The sequence below is a fragment of the Drosophila navojoa genome, chromosome 2 (genome assembly GCF_054131105.1).
Source record: "Drosophila navojoa isolate 15081-1374.11 chromosome 2, UAZ_NAV_1.0, whole genome shotgun sequence".
Taxonomy (NCBI): Eukaryota; Metazoa; Arthropoda; class Insecta; order Diptera; family Drosophilidae; genus Drosophila; species Drosophila navojoa.
The window spans coordinates 11,846,530-11,867,722 of record NC_142890.1 but is presented as its reverse complement, the minus strand read 5'-3'; the positions used below and the strand labels follow the sequence as shown (position 1 = coordinate 11,867,722).

General features: G+C 41.4%; 1 protein-coding gene and 1 long non-coding RNA gene across 3 annotated transcripts in view; one reads left to right on the top strand and one right to left on the bottom strand.

Annotated features, from left to right (window-relative positions):
- Positions 1 to 1,950: 1,950 nt before the first annotated feature.
- On the bottom strand, positions 1,951 to 5,803 carry stg (string). The gene is made up of 2 exons (XM_018112231.3): positions 5,198 to 5,803; positions 1,951 to 4,125 (listed from the first exon to the last, which is right to left on the bottom strand). The coding sequence occupies exons 1-2, from the start codon at positions 5,251 to 5,253 to the stop codon at positions 2,649 to 2,651; spliced, it is 1,533 nt and encodes a 510-aa protein (XP_017967720.1). The 5' UTR covers positions 5,254 to 5,803; the 3' UTR covers positions 1,951 to 2,648.
- Positions 5,804 to 6,185: 382 nt separating this feature from the next.
- The window catches only part of LOC115564078 (uncharacterized), a 113,734-nt gene continuing 98,726 nt past the window's right edge, over positions 6,186 to 21,193 (top strand). The window contains exons 1-3 of one of the 2 annotated variants that reach the window (XR_016196465.1): positions 6,186 to 6,557; positions 7,483 to 8,163; positions 8,406 to 9,348. This is a non-coding gene — a long non-coding RNA (uncharacterized LOC115564078). Of the gene's footprint in view, positions 8,164 to 8,405; positions 9,349 to 21,193 lie in introns of those variants that run through there. The other variant, XR_016196464.1, reaches the window with a different exon arrangement.

Here is a 21,193-nt window from a genome sequence, read left to right as displayed (position 1 = left end):
ATACGCACACACACGCACACACACACACACACACAGCGCTCACAGCGGGCAGTCAGAACTTTGCTTGCAATATCTAATGGCAGGGCTTACGCAGCGTATGCGCGATTTCTGTGAATTTGAATGCAGACACACGCACACACACACACACACACACACACGCACACACTTGCCGACTCAGCTTGAAGATGCCACATGGTGGCATGTTGTTGACGCCAACGTGTTTTTGACCTTAATTGCGCTGATTAACCCGTTTTTCATTTTTTTTTTTTTTGCGTGTGGTTTGTTTTTTATTTTTTGCAACTCTTCAGGCCAAAGCCACTGTAACCACCAGGCAACAGTCGCCAGCCCCACTCGCACCACCCACAGCACAGATAAGCATGGACACGCACAGCATGCAACACATTTGGCATTTGGGCACCCCGCTAGCCGCCGCCAGTGTCTGATGCTCAGCTACACTGAGCGAAACTAGGGAGCCTTGAGCGCTATGATATACTGCTGATTGTCAATATAAAAATATATATTAAATATATGATTTATTTTCCAGCAGGAATTGAGGCCTTACCATTCCAAATTGTTAATGAAAACAACAAAATATTTAATTATTTTTCTGATTTATTACATTGTAATATTTAAACATATATTTTTACTTAAAAAATGTAATTAGAAATATTTATTATATACAAATTATTTATTATATATTATGCATATACAATTTGTAAAATTTTTTTTTAGCAATTCTTGAGTTAAATTATATATTTTTTATAGGTTTTTACAAATGAATATAATTTTGATTATTAAATATATTACTAATTTTCGATTATATAAAGGCTCATATGCTTATGACTAAGTTTACGAGAATTTTAGTTATAAACAAAATGATAAATACTAATTGCAAAATACATAATTTATGATTTACAGCCCAATTTATTTTTGCAAATGCGTTACAAAGTCAATAGATAAATTAAAATTGAACTATTTGAGGAACCACACCCATCTTTTGTGCGAGTGTATTTGTGCATTAGCCAGAGAGGAAAGGACTTAAGGCCCCAATGCAAGTGGCTGGCACATTCGGATTTGATTCCGAGTGCTTGTCGGGGGATAGGGAGAAGGGTTGGAGAGGGCATGCGAAACTGGGAAAGTGGAAATGTGGAAAAGTGGACCGTGCGTGGCAAACTAACTAAGTAGCACTTAAGCCTTGCGGTAATTGCCGCAAACACTAATTGCAACATTTGCGCTTATCTGCTGTCAAAGGGGATTAAGTTAATGGTTGGCACCCTCGAGCTGGCTTTAGCCGTGCCCACTAATTGTGGCACGCGCTTAAAAGCCCATTTAGAAATCAATTTGTATAGTTCTCTGTCTTAAATGTTCTTCAAATCGCCAAAATCAGCAAGAATATATATTATATACCAATTAACGCGACAACTTAATTGATTTAGCACAATTAATAAAAATGCAAAGCAAAACTATATATCAAACGTAAGTCGCGTTGAAAGAAACAATTTAATTTAGTTTTTGGCTAATTTTTTATATTTGAAGTCCAACGCATTTTAACGCCATCTACCGAACAGTGTCTTACAGCTGTTACGAATTTAATTTCCTGACGCAGCCAACTTCACACTTAATGTTACACGAACAGAGAAGTCAGCAACCACAATCAAAAACCTCACCAGTAAACAGCCCAAGCCAGCTTAACAGCGCTCTGTTAAGTAAGCAAAGACATGCACCAAAACATAGCCAACAAGCTGGCAGCGCTGGCCACTTGGCGCCAAAATGTTATTGTTAATTAAATTCTTCATCTTTACTTCTTCAGTAAATTAATAAAATGCATTTGGTTTTCAGTTCAGGGTTTTGTGTTTATATTTAAAATGTACATATCTTTTTCAATAATATTGCCTTTTTTGATGCAAAAATAAGCTTTGCTTAAAATAATCATTACATAATAAGGGGATGTTTGTTTTTGTTTTGTTTTTCATTTTGTTCGGTGTTGTTCATGGGTCGAGGGGGAGGGGTTAATTAAACGAATAAGCGTAAATTGTACCTAACACAAGTTTTCAACTTTCAACTCTTAAGCTTAACATAGCTAAAATATATAAATGTATGTGTGTGTATGTATGTATCTATGTATGTTTGTTTGTGTGTGTGTGTATCTTTAGCCTGTTTCTGCTTATAAACTAGTGTGGGGTATGGGGAGGGGATGTGGGCCGCTTAAATTTTTATGACATTAATTTTTCATTTTAGATTATAATGCACATTTTTTGTTACGTTACACAAATTCAAACTAAAGCTCTAAGTTAATTGAACTAAAATGTTAAAAATTTTCATATCTAAAAAAACAGGTAAACAAAAATCGATCAAAGAAAAGAACGAACTTAAGATTCAGCAGAAAGAACGTTAAAATCTTAAAATGTACATCAGCGTGTTTGTAGGGGATTCAGTGTATGTGTGTTTGTGTGTGTGTGTAGCTTTACAATTAAGTCTTAACTAAAATTAACAAATCAAAATCAACAAAATCAACTTAAAAGGTTTTCCTCTTTATAAATGAAATAAATACCCAACTCTCTCTATCTCTGTCTCTCTATATACAAATACGAGTCATTTTCTGCGGGCGTTGCCACCCAGTCGTAAAAAAGATGAAGAAGCAGCCGCATCTACAGCATGAGCCGCGAACGCGACTTCTTAAAGCGACCCGTTGCCGCGCCTCCAGCGCCTCCATCACCATTCCAGGACTTGGACTTGGCCCGGAAATGTCTGTAGGCCTCATTGTAGGCCGGCTCCAGCATTGGGCGATACGCGCTCGGCTGGCAGAGCTCCGACTGTGTTTCGTAGAACTCTTTGTAGCCGTTGTGCAGCAGATAGATCTCCGGATAGTGCAGGGCCGGATACGCATGAGTGTTGCGCTCCCGATCGAGATTACGCAGGAATCGCGACATTTTTGGGCCACGCTCCGACGAGAACTCACAGTGGAAGATGATGATGTTTCGCTTGTTGCCGGCGGCGGCATTTTGCTGCTGCTGCAGCTCAGTCTGTGCCGCGCTCAGGAACTCCTCAAGGATCTGCTCGTGTGTGTAGAGGTTCTTGGCGCCCCGAATATGCCCGCCATCATACTCGTACGGATAGCGGCAGTCGATGATGCGATAGCTGGCTACCTGGTGATCGAACTTGCCTTTCAGCAGTTGCGCCACTGTCTCGCTGGAGATCGATTTGAGATCCCGGTGACGTCCCTCCATCAGGGGCAGGGCGTACGCCTTGCTAAAGTCGCCAATTAGCTGCGGCTCATTGTGATTCTCGGAACGCGCCAAAGCGGACATGATTTCAGCATCATTGAGCGACATGCTTTTGCGCAGTGGGGGTGGGTGGGTTGATGTGGCTGTTGCTGTGGCAGTGGCAGCGGTGGGGCAGTTCTCCTTCTCGACGCAACGGTGACGCTTGCTCTGGATGGGTGAGCAGCTGGCCGATGCGGGCGGTTCGGGACGCTTGAAGCAATCCCGTGCAGTCTCTGACGTCTTTGGTTGCTGTTGTTGTTGTGATAATGCTAGCTGATTGCTATTCGTCTCTGTCATACTGAGGCAACGACGCACCGACGGACGTCGCATCATCATGGTGAGGGCCTCCGGAGATTTGGGCGGCACCTTGATTTGCCCGCTGATCAGCGAGTTAAGCCCGCTGGGCAGGGTGAGCGAGGAGGATGGGGTTGGTTGTTGGACGCCAGCATAGGATTCCATTTCGAACAGCTCCATGTACTCATCATCCATGGACGACTCCATGGAGCCCGACGAGGAGAGGCTGTTGAATATGCGAAAGCTGCGCGCAGGCGTAGCAGAGCTGCCAGCTGCCGATGCTGTGGTTGCACGTGCAGCTGCCACCGGCTGTTGCTGCTGCAAGAGCTTGGGCTGGCGGATAATTTGAAAACGCTGCGGCGAGCCCTCGGGTGAGAGCAGACCGAGCAACGCCGGGCTGACCGAGCGCTGCGACGGCGACGACAACGGCAGAGCGTCATCGTCGTAGAACGAAAGCTCCTCCTCAGCATCCATAGCCATGATGTTGTTCATGTTGTTGTTTGTGTTGGTGTTGTTGGTCAGCGCACGGCGAGCGCGGCGACTGCTGTTGTTTTTGTTGTTCATGTTGCTACAAGGGCAAGAGGAAGAGAGAGCGAGAGAGGGGGAGGATTAGTCAACTGAATTTCGTTTGCTTCCTGCTGCTGGTTGCGCTGCTGCCTAAACTGTGGCGGGTCATTAAACCCGCAGCTAAAAATATGCGGCGGCGGCGGCGACGGCGGCGGTGGTGGTGTAGAGGCAACAACAGCAAGCAAAAGAAGAAGAAGCGCAAAACAACTGCGAGGGGTTGTTGGGCTCATTTTCCATGCGTGTTGTTGTTGTCACTCTCTCAGTTTAATAAATAAGGAAATTTGAATTAGAACTTAAAAACGTCCCCGCCCCATTGTCTTTCATGCGGTACTCTGTGCGGAATTTCCCTTTTGCACTCGTTCCGCTCGGGCTGTTTGCGTCAGCGGTCAAATGCATCTGCACTTTTGACGACTTTTTGGGTCACGCAAGACAGCCGAAGCACAAGCAGACGAAGAATAACACAAGAAATCGTTATTAGCCGACTGCGGCATACTCTCTACACACTCTCTGTCAACTACAAACAGGTCGAAATGACAGCTTGAATTGCTTGCAAAATATACTCTTTTGCATTTTACGAACAGTGTATACAAATTGACAGAACAGAGCTGTTGTTCTTGTTGTTGGAGCTGCGCGAGCTTCGCGGAAGCCGGTTTAATGAATGAAAAAGCAACAGCAACAATAACAGCTGAGCGCCACAGCCGAAAAAAAAAAAAAAAACGTGTCGTTCGCTCGTGTGGAGCGTGCAAAAAATAATGAGAACAAAAAACATTTTTACTCTTACTTTTGTTCAACTGTATAAAGCAAAGCAGCGCAGTCGACGCCGGCGAATGCCTTGCGGCTGCTTCTCAGTGCCGTTGTTCACAGTTGCTTTCTGTATGCTTGTACATACTTGCATATGTGTGTGTGGGCTTTGTTACTGCTGTGGTTGTTGTTGGTTGGCACGATCTGTTCAAGTTCAAGCGCGGTGCTTTTGTTGTTAAAATTTACTTGCACTTTTCTTTTATTACATTATCTATGCTATCCTCATTCCCATGCGCTCTATGCTTCACATCTAATTCTTTAGTGATAATTACCTGATATTGCAATCCATGGCGCAATTGTTCTCTTCGGCAATTGATTCCCACAGCATTTTGATTTAGTTAATTTTTAGTTCTTAGAAGATACCGCAAATAATATTTGGCTATTTCGGTGAAAGAATTCCAGCTCGTGAAGGTTTTCCGATTCTCTTTTAGTGATCTTTTTCGAAAATTGCTAAAACACAATTCTCACACGTCTCTTTTGCTGGCACATTTACAGTTAGTTTGTTAGTTCGTTTCGTTTTCGTTAGTTGCGACTTTGCACTTAGTAGTCCTTCGTTGAATTTGTTGTTGCATTTGTAAAATGTATTTGTTAAAAACTAATATTGCATTTGTTGTTGCATATAGTATATGTGTTTATTTTTGGAGTTTTGCATCATTTTTAGTATTATTGTGTCCGTTTTAACATTATTGCATTTGTTTGTAGTTGCACGTACTTTGTGAGTTCTTTGTGTGCTGCGTTTTGTATTAATATTTTATATCCAAATCGTTTTAACACAAACACACACACAAATTTACTTCACTACCGTACGAATGGCAGAGAGAGGGAGAGCAGCTCGAGGCGCAGATGTTGACACGACGACGAACAGAAAACAAATGTAGTTCTCGAGCCGAGCGCAGCTGGTTTTAAAGAGCGGCGGCCGTCGATGCAACCCCCGCTGCCGACGTCGCTGCTCTTTTGTGCGAGCAGCAGCACGTATAACGGCAGGAGCAGGATCGAGAATTGAAGCAGCACAAAGAGAGAGAGAGTGCGAGAGCAGGAGCGATAATAGCAACAGGAGCGGGAGCAGCAACTACATACGTACGTGCATATGTATTGGACAATTTCCCATTTACCATATTCTTCTATTTTCAATACCAATCCCAAATAGCAATATGCAATGAGGCGAAATGGGATGGAAGACATCGGAAAATCTCTGCAGTTGGAGCGAGCGTTCGATCACTGGCCAATGCCAGTCCCAGTACCAGTGCCAGTGCAACAGGTAGCTCTTAGCAATTTCCCCTACCCAATGCGCGGCCGGAGCACTATTGAATACGAAAATTTTGGCGCGCGAGCTTTTATAGCGCGAAGCGCGTCGTCGCCAACGCTGAGCGCCAAACCGATAGCCGAATGGGCCCCGATTGGCGGCCGAGCAGCGATTCGTGTGGAGGCCGAAGCGAGAAAAAACACATGTGATTTACGTTGCTACCAAATGACTGGGACCAGAGCAAGAGCCTGGAGCCGGCGGGCTCCTCAGCCTGCGTCTTCAGGCAGCGTGCAAATCTTTAAGCAGAATTGAAGACACAGACGGCAAAGGCGACGACGACGGCGACGACGATGGCATCGACTGTGCGGCATCGATTGTGTCGTTCGCAGGTAATAATGTGAGATCCACGCATTCCGAGACGCCTGCCCGCCCTGTCGGCCCCCTTGACCCACGTTAGGCGTACATCAGCAGGTAGTCGTTGTGCCAGGTCCCAGTCATATGATCGACACTGTGCTCTTTGGGGGAGGAGGAGTGGGGCGTGGCTCTTTTGTGTTTTGCAGACGTAGACGCCAATGTCGTTAAATGAGCAGCGCTCAATGTGTGTGTATGTGTGCGTGTCTGTGTTTAAGTGTGTGTGGGCAGTTGCGGCAAAGTTAAAGCAAAAATCGAGTTACATATGCGAGTATGTCTGTATGTACATACATATGTATGTATGTATGTGTGTTTGTATGCAAGCCCTGCGGGAGTCGTGTCGTATAAGACAGAGGGGAAGCGGTGGGGCACCCATGGGTATAGCAGTGCCTACCAAGAGCCGCTTGTAAAGACTTGGCGAATTCCTCAACAGGCAAAATCTACCAGCACAGTGCAGTGTATAAAAGAAGAAACAACTAAATTGGACGGCGACCATAGGGCGACATCATTTATAAAACTATCATGCGAATCATATGGGTAAAGGTAAATGATTTGAGCTGGCGGTGCCAGCCGACGCGAAATGCGCTCAAAGCTAAATGAGCTACGGTTTCATTCTCTTGAATTGCTTTTGTGCTGTGCAGGAAGAGGATCATCTTTTTGAAAGAATAAACAACAAACTAAAAAGGACGCAAAAATCATAAAGTGGTTCCGAGCAAGTTAAAAAGCATATGGAAAAAACACTCAAAACTCATTCATAGTGTGACACAGTGTGCGGTGTGTGCTCATCAAAATAAAAGTCCATATGATAGAGCTTAAGCGAAATGTACTTACATACTTGCTTGATTATTTGCAATATATTTGTATTTTTAAATTTATGTAATGCATTTTATTTAAATATCATAGAGATATCAATTGTACTATTTACCATGCTCGTCTATAGTGCTCATTTGAATATCATAGATCACATACCACGGTGCGGCGACACAGACGAAGACGAACACAGAGCACAAAAAGGGCAAACTGAGAAATCAAAAAAATTTATGCAAAAAACTCGCACACTAACGCAGAACAACACTCGCACACAAATGCATTGAGTGATTTTGATTACGAGGAATGAATAGGCGGCGCACTAATACAAGCATCGAACACTATGAAATTGCAGTAACAACGTGAATGGGAATGGAACACAACAATAGCAGCGGGAGCAGCAAGAGCAAATAAACTTCCAAAAAAAAAGAGAAGTGGAACGAACAACGTGAAGAACTAAATTGTAAATCGAAATTCCAAGAAGTGCGGTCTGAGATTTGGTCGGAGGTTTGTTTTTTAAACGTCTGACGTCGACGGCGGCATTAAAAAAGTGTGCAAAAAGCGTTTGAGATACTTTTACGCGCGCGCGCGAAAGCTAACGAGTGCGAGGGGTGTACCGGGCTATGATTGTATGTACGTGTCACACATACATATGTACGTGTGAGTGTGTGGGTCTTTAGTGTGCGCGGCGTTTAGGACTTTTGCATACAAAAGAGGCGGAGAGAAGACGTGCAATTAGTGTGCAATAAAACGGAGATAGAAGAATTTGATGGATAGGTAAGTTATGACCATTTAATCCATTTGCATATTGCCAGCATTGGTGTGTCATTGTGTGTGCATATAAATTCCAGAGTATGTACGGTAAGAACTCTTTTGCGCGGATACTTAAGTTTGGGAAGGTATCATAAAAGAAGAAGAGAAATAAAAAAATATGAAAATTATAATGTTTGAATTATATTTTATTCAGATATTAATTAACAACGGATAATTATGTATAATTACATATATGTTATTTGCAGGCCCAATTATACCAATGTTTACGTTTAACAGAGATTTTACTGTATGTTGTGATTGAGCTCCACATTGGCATCCAAAAAGCTATTGCAAATTTGAATTGGAGATTGACAAAGGTGTTGACAGGCTTTTGGCATTGAAGGTATTTGAACTTTGCAGAGAATTTCGAGTGAAGCGAGGCCATGGGAGTCCCAAAAAGTAGGGGAAATCTGAGAATGTACATAAGAAGCAGCGTAACATAGAAAAATGCTGATCAGAAAGAATGTTCGTCTGTGGGCACATACACACACATACACGTACACACGTGCGCAGGACAAACAGTTAGAAAAGGATAGGTGCGCGGGGAATGACCCTCGGTCCCGTTTCAATTCCCATACACAATCCTGTTCCTTTCGGGGCTCTGTCTGTACATATGTTCAATCAGCTGATCGTGCGTAGCCCGAAGGACATGCACATAACAGAGTAGAGAATTAGTCCTGCTGTTCTGTGGTATGTGTGTGACACGAGCAGAAGGAGAGGCACGGGGAACGAGCACAACGCGCGCGCAAAATTCCTTAACACGAGCCCAACAACAACAACAGCAGCAGCTCTGTGTGTTGTGTGCTCAGAGCGTGCGTGTGTGTGTGCCAACGTAAGACGTAGCAGGGGGGGAGCAGAGATTTCTTGCAGTCGCCGATGTGCATTGGCCAGGCAGATCGACGAAAGAAGTAGGTGAAGAGCGCATGAGCGCTCGGAATAGGTGCACAAAGAGGAAACGCGTTTTGATTTTTGCGCCAAAATCGTTGCCGCTGTATATGTGTCAATGTGAGAGGCCTGTGCCAGTGTATGTGTGTGTGCAGGACTCGTCTGATGGGTAGAGTTGCCGTTTAAAAGGCACAAATGGCTAAATAATTTCAGTTAATAGCTTTTAGAGTACAACTTATTTGCCGACGTTGCGGGGACGCAGCTTAAAATTAATAAAAAATATACATACATACGTATGTAAATATAACAAAATATAATACTAGCTTTTTATCGAGAATATATTGGTTCGTGGGGATAGTGTTTAAAAGAAATTAATTAAAAATTCTATATGGATATCCTAATTAATACTTTCACAAATTTAGTTAAAAGCTTTCAAATTGCATTCTTCAAAATGCTAGAAGTAGTCGAATGCCAGCTATAATGGCAACTCTGCTTCAGAGAGCGGCGCAATCTGTGCGGGAATATGTATGCGTATTTATGTGCTGTAAATACATGTGTATTTGTGTAGCCGTCTGCGAGCCTGTTTATCTTTGAGCTCTGCTGCAGTCGCTGCTGTGATTTCTTGCAGTCTTTGTCGCTCCTCTGATTATGTGCAGTAGAGTCGTTGCTGTTGCTGTTGTTGTTTTTCTTGCTACTCGACGTTTGTCTTTTTGCCTCTTTGCCGCGCTTTGTTGTTGCTATTTTATGTTTCCTTCGCCGCCTCGCACTGTATTCGTTCCTTGTTCCTTTTTGCGCCTTGTCTACAAGCTGATTGTGAGAAATATTTTTCGTTACTTGACTTTCTGCTGTGCGTGTTCCTTCTGTCTGTCCACCGTCCACCGTCCACCGTCCGTCGCCCGTCGTTTACAGTCTTATGTCCTCTTACCCATTGGCGGCCACCGCCAGATCCCACAGTCACAATTCTCCTGCTTCCCACCCGTATCTCCACTGGTGTCCGCAGCTCCAGTTTCTTGCACACACTAATTGATTCTCTGCATAAATTTTATTTAAAGCTTTAATAAATGTCAAAATAAGCAATTCATTTCGATGTTAGAGAACGCATTCATTCACGAACACGCACACTCACACACACACACACACTCACACGGATCATTCACGATACATTCACCACATTCACATTCACATTCACATTCTCCAAATGAAGCTTTCACTGCGGCAATCAATTGCCGGGTTCAGAGTTTAAATGTGCTGCTGCTGTCGAAGAGCCGCCCGCCTGGCAGCCCAAGGCAATCAATTCGTATACAAACATATGTCTACATACGTATGTATGTAAGTTTCTATGTGTACATACATACATATATGAACTTACTCTGCATCCACAGATCGTCTGTCACGTCACGCGACAAGCCCTGCACATTCATTGTGGGAGGTGACAACGATTTCCATAGATTTGAAAGGATTTTATTTATGAATTGTTGAATTTCGGTTTAAATTGAAGCAATTAATTTGTCATTGATAATGGGGCACAATGTATTTAATGAACAACAAGAAATAACGGTTTTCTTTGTGGTTTTAAACGCTGTTTACATATTTTGATACTCACAGATATATATTTCTTCAATTTCCCATATTACACTTACTATTCACTATTCTAATAAACATATGACACTTTTAAATTTAGTTAAACTTTTTATTACCCAACCAGCACTTTCTATTTTTGCTCTTTATCAATTTCCTTTAGCAACACCTGAAATTTCATAGGCCTATGCATTGTGCAACGCCCGCAACAAGCTGGAACGGTTCAGTGCATGCAAAACTAGGGAATGGCATATTGTTATGATAACTTCTAACGGTCAACACTGATAAGCCGCAGTGCTGAAGCTTCCCCGCAGCAATATTTCTCGGATTGTTTGCACAGCTCTTGGCAAATAGTCATAGTACATATACATGCATATGTACATACACACATATACATTCGTATGTATATATGTATATAAGAGAGGGTCTATATATAGGAACTTTACGCATGTATTGGAGCGTGTGTGTAGAATGATATGAGGCTGCCTCAGGAAGTACTAATCAACATTGCTCGGCTCAGCAGCACAACAAAAGTTGGTATTGTATATGTGGGCAAATAGGCAACAACAACTTGAGAAAGGGGGCGGCGGAGTCGGCGAAGGCGGTGCGGGAATGTACATTATACCAGTGGGGAAGTAGGTTGTTGTTGTGGTTGTTGTTGCTATTTAATGAGCGAACAATGTTCTTGACACGATTAGATATTTTTTATATTCCCAATACCCTTGTTAAGGTTGTTTTTATTTAGTCTACGAATTTGTTACGCTCTGAATGATGCATATCAGTTAGGTATAAAATATATATGTATACATCTAGTCTGAAATTGAGAAAGCTAAAGTTGGTATTTTTCTTGGAATACACTGAATAACTATGATAAGGCTTGTTTCTAATTGTTGAAGAGCTTACGGTTAAAATTTTTGGAGTTTTTCTATATTCATTTTATTCTAGTCTAGTCTCTATTGTATATTTTCTTTAGATAACCCAATCAATTGTGCTTAGGATTGCACTCAGAATAAAAATATTATAATATAATATAATAATATAATAAAATTTTTCGAATTATGAAGTTATGAGAAAAACAGATATTTTAGAATCTGATGATTATCGTATTACTTGAAATAAATTTATATATTTTAGAGTATTCATGTTTCAGTTAGACTCTTGATTGTTTTGACAGTTATTCATTTTATGCATGGCGCGCGAATTTGGCGCGCATTTCGATTCCAATTATGATATGTGGGGGCATAAATGACACATTTGTCGAGGTTAGTGGGGCATTGACTAGGCAAAGGCAAAGGCACAGGCCCAGGCACAGGCCCCGGCACTGTCTTGATAAGACTGCTCTCGATTTGGCAGCCTGGCAGTTGGCTCATCTGTCTGCCAGATTTGGCTGCCCGCTGCGCATTCCACTTGAGTTTCCCAGGCACCCAAACACCCCCCACTGCTTGGTTAGTTTGCAATTGAAATCGATCAACAATTAGCTGATGTTTTGCTTGCAATTTTCTAAATCATTAGAATAGTAGCAGCTTGCTCAGCCTTTGTCTGCCTGGCTCAAGTGGTTCGCCATTCTCACAGGACAATTCGCCCTGTGGCCGGCACTCATTGCGCTGGTGTTTCAGCTTTTGTCTCAGCATTTCTCAGTTTTAGTTCTTTCTATGCTCTTATTTTTGCCAACAATTTGGGTCGCAACAAGTGCCGACATTGAAACAATCTCTTGGCATTATAAGCATTTCGGTTTCTGTTTCGATCTCGAGCAGGCAGTGCGAAATCTTCATTGTCACATGTTGCGCCGCATTTTGGTTCCCACACAGCATGCGATTCATATATATTTATGTTGTTTGCCTTTATTTTATTTCATTTTATTTGACTTGTCTTCTCAAGTGTTTCAGGCTGTGGCTAAAGACTTTTTACTTATTTGGATCAAGGCTCTGTTCTGCTTAAAATATCTTTGTGAATCCTTATATATGAATGATAAATAATAATAATAAATATGTGATAAATATAGAGCTCAGTCTTAATAAAGGGAATAATATACTGTCGGAAATATTAATGTTGAAGATATTAATGACTAAAATTTGTGGTTTGAAAAACTGTTTAAGATTTTATCGCATATGGAATCAAAGATATTTAATACTTATAAGGCAGATTTGTTGATCTTTGGACTATATTTTGTGTTCAACTGCTCTATCTATAATCCTGAAGCGTAAGAATCATTCGCAAAAAAACATTAAAAGTATCAGATTCAAGCAATTATTCTTAAGAATTGAACAATTTTTTTTTTTGCATAAATCATATCAAAATTATTTTACTATAATAAATTATATTATAATATATTTTTATATACTATTTATATATATTTGATGAAATTTGCATAAATCTTATCAAAATTATATATATTATTATAATAAATTATATCAAATTTATATATTTTATTATCAAAAATTTAACTCGAACTCATATGCAAATATATTAACAATTAGCTTAATGATAGTCCATAGTCCGATTTGTTTGGGTCGCCGTCATGATCAATGACTTCTGTCACGCTAATATGATATCCTTGATGGGTTTTCTCCGATTCAAACCCCTTCGCGCTTTGATACCCTCGGCCAGTGGTCAATGTTTATGTTTAGATTAATAACAGCCACGCGACTGACCCACGAACTGACCATTGGTCAGTTAATTTTTAGTAGAGCCTCAATAGATTCGCGCCCTAAGGGATCTATGCTAACATCTTGGACAACCACAATGGCTCTAAATATATTTATTTATATACATATATGGGCATGTAGCCAATCTATAGCTTCGGGATATGTGGAAATTAATCAGAGGGCTCAACCCTAGCGCCGCGGAATCCTTTCTCTGGCCCTAACGCTGTGAGACACTGTGTACACAGCATGTAATTAATTGATTAACATTCTTAAGGATAGCATTTCTTTTGGATTGATGTGCCGATCTTATCGTGTTACATTCGCGCAGCCTTTCAACACATTTGGGACGCAACCCTTTTGTTAGACTTGAGCTATCCGCCTGACCAGATCCGGGATAACAATGGGCATGGCTATATATGTATATGTGTATGTTTGTCTCTCTGTCCGTGGCGGGGCATTTCATTCATGCATCTCTGGAGATGATTTGTTTCGCGTTGATCCTAATCTTGAGTATACCCTGGATTGGCCTATATGGAGTAAACAAGGGTATATTGAAGTTATTCATAAAATAGAGGCAAAGACCTTATTTATTATTAATTAGATGCTAAGTTGATCTCTGGTCTATTTCTGCTCCTTTCAGAGAAGTATTAAAGTAAGTCTGTGTAGAGAAATTGAGAGACTTTTTGGGCAAGCACTCAAGTTACATCCTTAGCTAGCTGTAGAGGGTATTTGTGGGTCTATCACGATCAACTTGGGGCCTTCGTAATTATTCATCTTACGCGCATCTTTGCCAACGCGCAGTTTGCTTCTTAGAACTCGGACTTGAGAACAACGCAGTTTAATCACTGAAATCAGTCAAATCAGTTGTCCGAGCGCAACCACAGACTGGAGAGGGGGCTTTACTGTTTGAGGCGCCTGGTCCAGCAATTTCTCAATGTCTAAGTGAATTACACAGCACATTAGATGGCATCGATGTGGCTGATGTTGCATAATCCCAACGATCGCCCAGCTGCCAAGTTTTGCACCCCTCGGCAAGGTAAGCAAATTTTTCCATTTGTCCTATACCCATCCCAGTCCTATTCCCATTCCCATTGCTATACCCATTCCCATTCCCAGGCGGGATGGGTCGCTTACCTTGAGCGAGGGGCCCAGTCGGGCAGAGCAATTGCATTGTTTTACTAACAACATCAAAGTTATGACAAGATTTTGTCTATCACAGTTCAAGCTGTGCCCGTTCCTCATCTCCTTCTCCTTCTTCTTCTTTATGTCTTGAGATTTAGTTTTCGGTTTTTTTTGGGAGGGTTGAAAGGATGATCGTAGGACATCTCGTGTGGCCAACTGACAGACTGACTGACAACCGACTGCACAGTTCGCCTTGTGCTCGAAATGCATTACGATTGAATTTCAAATTTAATCGCATATACAAATTTTATTTATGTGACATGGGTGCATTCCGTACCGTGGGATGGAACTTTGCTCGCTCTCTGTCTATCCTGTGACAATTCACCGATCACAAATGGTCCATGTCAATCCCTAATGCTTTCACTTGGTTTCAATTGGCAGGCAGGGAGAAAGTCATAAGACCAGCTAAAGGATGGGAAGTTAGGAGAAAGTTAAGAGGTCATCTTATAAGATTTATGTTTTATTTAATTTAAGAAAATAATCTCTTTTAAGATTAATTTTTGTATTTACTTTTATTTATTTAATACTTATATAAACATATATAATTTGCATTTAATATACGATTTATTCTAGATTATTGCAAATTTTAATATTTAATATTATATTATAATAATATTAAAAAAATATATTATTCTATTGAATATTAAATTAAACTATTTTCAGAATTTCATAATGATTATCTGTTTAAGTCTTTCATAATTTTGATAAATCTAAATTGATCTATTACAAAAAATTTTTGTAATTCGAAGACGAGTTTGAAATTTCGAAAAATATTGAGTACCGACCTCAAGTAAAGCAATTTACTCGGTTTATTCTTTCCAGTTCCTTTTTTTTCATATTTCGAACATCTTTATAATCATATGCCAGGCTAACGTATGCCTACTACGAACTCATTAAGAGATTAACAATATCTTAACTAGAATATCTAGCAATTTTGCTTTTGCTGCTGTTCTTCTGCCCACTGCTAAATGGCTTGCAATTGCACATTCAACACATTGTGGCTCAGACAAAGGCACATGTCAGATACAGATACAGATACATACTATGCATATACATATATGTTCGTATGAGTAGTTGGATTTCAGACAGAAGAACAAGTACAACTCAATATGCCGATCCATCATCTGGTACTCAACGCTGGCCATATGTGTGTAATATTAATCTGCAAAAATTTATATACATGAGAATTTCATTCTCTTCTCTTCTTTATATATATATATACTTATTTTTTGGCACATGAACAAATGAAGTCATTGTCAGCAGTTGTCAACGCTGGCACGCCCCGGCAGCGTGTGTATTGTGGGCGTTGTGGCGATAGGAAATACGAAAAATCTTTAAAACTAATTCCCAAATTACCGGTAAAAATGCCTAAAACAAAGTGCCAAACAATCAGAGAGGAAAAAGTTGTAGAAATTTGATGGCCTCCACTGGCTTGGCTCAAAGGAGTGTACACTGATCCAACCCATAATTAACTATTCAAACAATAGGCAGGCGTGCATACAAAAGGATCGATAATCACACACACACACACAGACACACACACACATGCATACACCTACAATATACCACTTGATGTTTCGAGTCACGTTTGCTGACACAAATCCTTCTTAGGAAAGGCAATATTTCCTAGTCATCGCCACGATCTACACGGGCACACACATCCTCATCATCAGGAGGCTTGGAGAATCGGCTGCGAGGCGAGCCATATTGACAGGCCATAGCCCCGTGCATACCAAAGCAGATTGCGCAGATTTCCAAAATGTTAGAAACCAAACGGCAACAACAACAACAACAACAACAACAACAACAACAACAACAACAACAACAATTATGAATACGTGAGCTGATCTACCTATTGTTCGACTGTTTTGGCTGCAACCTGTTCTGTGCATCGTGTAAGGTGTTGCTCGCCTGGCCTTCTTTTCCCTTCTTCTTTTTTTGCTTCTCTTGATCACACCTACGTATATACATATATAGGTGTATATACGTTTATGTGCATATGTATGTGGCCATTCCTACTGTTCGCTTGCTGAGCATCAGTCCACTGTCTTGACAGCGAATGGCTCTGGCTCATAATTCACTCACTGCACAGGTTTGAATTTCTCTAAAAATAACTTCATTTTGCATGCCATTTCATTTATTTTTATTGCTTTTAAAAAATTTATTGTTTACTTAAGTTTGCATACTTTGTTAAGCTACAAAAGTGTGTGTGGCATATGTGGGTAGTTGCATCTAGTCTTAGACAAGAATTGTGTTGAGGGTATGCCTTGCTAAAATGATTCCTTTTACATATGCATGATCATATTTGTTAAATATCTATTATATAGTAACTCTCCTTCGTAGTTTAAGCCAATCTTAATTTATAAAATAAACAATCTATTGACTTTTACTTTTGTAGAAAGGAAATATGAATATTAATTTTTATTAAATTAAATGAGATTTATTTTTATATTTTTTTTTAGGTTTCTTCCTTCGAGCCTAGGATGTCCTAGGAGCATGAGTTGCTCCCTAGGAGTTAAATACTCATGTCAACACATTCAGTTTCTAAGAATTTCAGCTCTAACGTACAGAAGGTGTTGATTGTTTTCTATCTTTTGTTCTACTCTATCGAATTGATCTTAACTAAGAATATCAAGATTTTATTTTGTAGTAAAAAGGTAATTTTGTAAAAATGTGGGAACGAAACTAAAAATAATTGATAAATTTAGATTTATTAAGAGAAAATATGATGAAGGACTTTCTACAAATTATGCTTATCTGAGCAAAGAAACATATTATTAATCATACCCTGGAAGACTTTTCTATTTAAATATACGATATATACTGTATAAAGACGTAATCTTCTTCCAATATCATATAATAACTCAAAGAAACGCAACGTCTGCTATTTAATAGCCGCCTCAGTCATATGCAAATCCACCTAACGCCCCAAATATGTAGCACTCGTCCTGGTCGCATTCATTTGGCACGTGTGCCGGATACACTTCTCGGCAGCTCTGCCACACAATGGGGCAGGGTGAGCGTGTTAGGAAAACGTGCCTACTACACGGCGCCCGCATCGGATGCATTTGAAATATTTATCCAAAAATTGTTAATACACAGCGCTACAAAAGGACCTTTCAAATTGAAAGGATGCGATTGTATTTGCATTAACATTGGCATTGTTATGCCGGCATCAGGATATCAAACCAGCGTTGGTAGAGGGTGTGACAGTGTGTGTGTGAGTGAGTGTTTGCTGTGTGTGTGTGTGTGTGTGTGTTGGCAGATCCTTTTACAATCAGAAATACGCGAAAGTGTGGCGCATGCGCACGTGCGCTTAGATCCTGCGCACTCGTACAAGGGTGGCTCATGGCAGCGCCCCTCTATCGCTAATGAAAACAAGTGGACGCCATTTCCGCAAATGGTTTAATTGCCAGCCAGCTTGATGATCCTTGTGTTGTTGTTGCTGCCGCTGCTGGTGGTGCGGCGATGGTGGTGTATGCGCCCTCAGCTTAGCTAGCAGGCGAGTACAGTGCGCAACCAGCATAGTCCTGGCTAGCAGGACATAAGCGCCTGTGTGAATCTAACGGCTGCAAGGACAGCCGCCAGAGAGGGTGGTGCTGCTGCTGGTGTTGTCGTTTCTGCTTGATACCCTGTAGTATTTGGCAGTGATTGAGGGGGGGTATTATAGGCATGGGTATAAACAGGGAAACGTTTTACTCTGTAAAGAAAAAGTTTACTTGGGCATATTTATATATAACTGTCTATGATGTCTGACTCTTTAAAGTACAATTATAGTTACATATATTATATCTCTATTCGATATAGCTCAGATTTCTCTTAAAGTAGTGGCCCTACAATCTCCTTCAAGGCTTAGATTATGCCTTCAGCCTGAGTCTCTCGGAGCAAGCTTTCTGCAGCTTTTTACAGGGCAACCGCTAGTCGCACTCACCCACTCGCCTAGATGAGTGCGACTTGTTTGGTCTGGCCTGTTGGTGGTAGCTGAGTATCGGGCTGGTGGTGCACCATTATACTTTTGGGGTGGTTCAACCCCCAGGATGTGGCACGGGCCCCTGTAAAGTTGTAACAGGCAGGTGTTGGCTCATGCTGGTGTTGAATTTGATTTTCATTTTCATTTCGTGCTGATGATACCCTCTATTGGGGTGATGATGCTGCTGCGGCTGCTTTTACTGCTGCTCGAGCAGACAGACATGCGTGCAGCTGCCTGCTCAGCCGCGTACAGTCAATGACCCGTTAGCTTAATCAAGGCACAAGTCCTTGATTACATGGCTGACATAAATCATAAGCAGCGGGCCGCCCGCCTGGCAGCTGCACAAAAGCTCAATGCCCAAAACAAACTCGATGCGCAGCTGAGCAGAAATAGAGCAGCCGATGACGACAATAGTCAAATTTGTGCAATAGCACGGCAAGCGGCCCGACCGCAAGCCCAGTCAAACATCTTTGTGGCACACACCGGGCTCGGCACGGGTCCTTTGCTGAAAATCTTCATAAATTACTGGACATTAAATGTCCAAGAGCTGCTGCCGCTGTCGCTGCTGTCGCTGCAGCAATCATTGCGCAATGTGTGCAAAAACTACATCAAGAAATCAACAATGCGTGGCAAAACAGGACCAAATCGGAGCCACACCGGGCCCCGTAGCTGCATCTTGCAATGCGCTGACAATGCTGCTGCTGCTGCTGCTGCTGCTCAATGCTGCTGCTCAATGTTTTAATGCCATTATTCTTCCGGCGCATAGCCATTGTGGCACTTACAACGCTGCAGCGACTCCCTTTTCTTCTTCCTTCTTCCGTTGTCGCTGTCCTGGTCGTTGTCCTGCGCAATCATTGTAATCGATTTTGCACAATTTCCAATGCCAATGCTCAAGACGTTGCGCCGACGCCGTGTCTTAGGGGTTGCCGTTGCCGCCGCCACTGCCACCTGGTTTACACACACACACACACACACACACACACATGCATATGTAAGTGTATGCATTTCATCCCCCTTGGCTTGCCACACAGCTGATCATACGTGGCTCTATGTAGCTCGTGCCAAAGCGCGCGCGGGGTTCGTCTTTAAGGAATACGAAAAATTGTAACAGCAAATAATAATAATGGGCTTCTCTTTAGGCTAGGTCTGGGCTCTAAGCAGCCGGCGCTTGCCGTTGCCCGCCACCGTTGCCGTCTCTCTGACTCTCGACACCTTCAACTATTTCTCGCTTGGCACAAGCCAAAAAGAAAATACATATATATACATGTAAGTATGTATGTATGTGCAGCATAGCCAAACCATCTGTCCCATATTTTGTGCCGTCTTAATGTGACACATTTGTAAGACTCGAACAGCTCTCGACTGTTTATCGCTGACTAACAAATTTGGTAAGTGCTTAGGGAGCAGCTCTAAAGGGTTGCCCCAATGTGTTTTGTTTTGCTTACCAATACTAAGTGCAGTCGGTAGTGTTGGCTAATTAACCGAGCTCAACTTAGGGGTTGCCAATGAGCTCCCCATTTGCCGGCATTCCCTACACACTCTCCCCACTTCTTGATTGAACTCAAAAATGGACTTTTATTCCAATTGATATTTAGCTCCATTTCATAAACAGTTAATTGCCACAAGGTGAAAATGCTGAGGCTCATAACTTTGCTTGCATTTCGTATGTAAATGAAACTTCAACTCTAGATATCTATAAATATTGATGGTCAACCGGCAGTTGGTTTTCAGAGTTGTTTTTTCGAGAAACAAAATTATGTAAAGCAACGTGGTTCAAAATATATGAATATGACATGAATATGTATGCATGGTAAATACATACTGTTACATACAATCTTATAAAATCAAGCTGAGGGTCATTAAAGGTTTGTTTTTGTACTCAGAAATTAAGGGATTATAGAATTTTATAATAGACTTTTAGCTGAATTCTTGAATTTGAATTAATTTTGAGAGGTCTTCTTTCTAAGCTTATATCATATATCCTCATTGGAAAGTTCAAACACTCCTCTATAAGTAGAGTAAGCTTCTTATTTCCAATCGTATTCGCTCCTAGTTGATTCTCTATCGAAATTTCGACTAGCTTAAAAACTTAAAATTTATTTATCAAGTAAAGTCTTTAATAATTCTAGATAATACCTATATAAACTCATACATCTACCCCTTTGCCGATTTCTAGGAATTACACCATTTGTGGCACATGCCATTTCAGTTCAACGAACTGCTTGCTTTCCCTATTAATGTTGCTTAACTTTTTTATCATGTGCCTAACCTAAGACAGTAGTAAGATATCTATGTGTCCCATATACTATATGCATTGGATATGATAATGTGACATTTTTCTATACATGTGCATGCAGACAGACACACACACACACGCACCTCCCCTTCTAACGGAACTCTCAACAGCCGTATTAATAACATTGGGGTCATTGTCATGACAGTTCTTCCGTTTATTTATATAGACGTCTTGCCGTCTGAAAGAAACCCCCTATGAATAATGCACTCCATGTTGCATGTTGTTGTTGGTGTTTTTGGTGTGGCAGCCATGCGGTGGCATTAGTTGCTCGATCGGGTGGTGCTGTTGGTGGTGCTGCTGCCTAACACTAGTACATGTACGATCGCTCAAGCATATATATATGTATATATATGTAGTCAAAACTTGAACCCTCCTGGGCAGCCAGCCAGTCAGCCCAGCCCAGCCATCCAGTCAGCCCAGCAGCTGCTCAGACGGCGG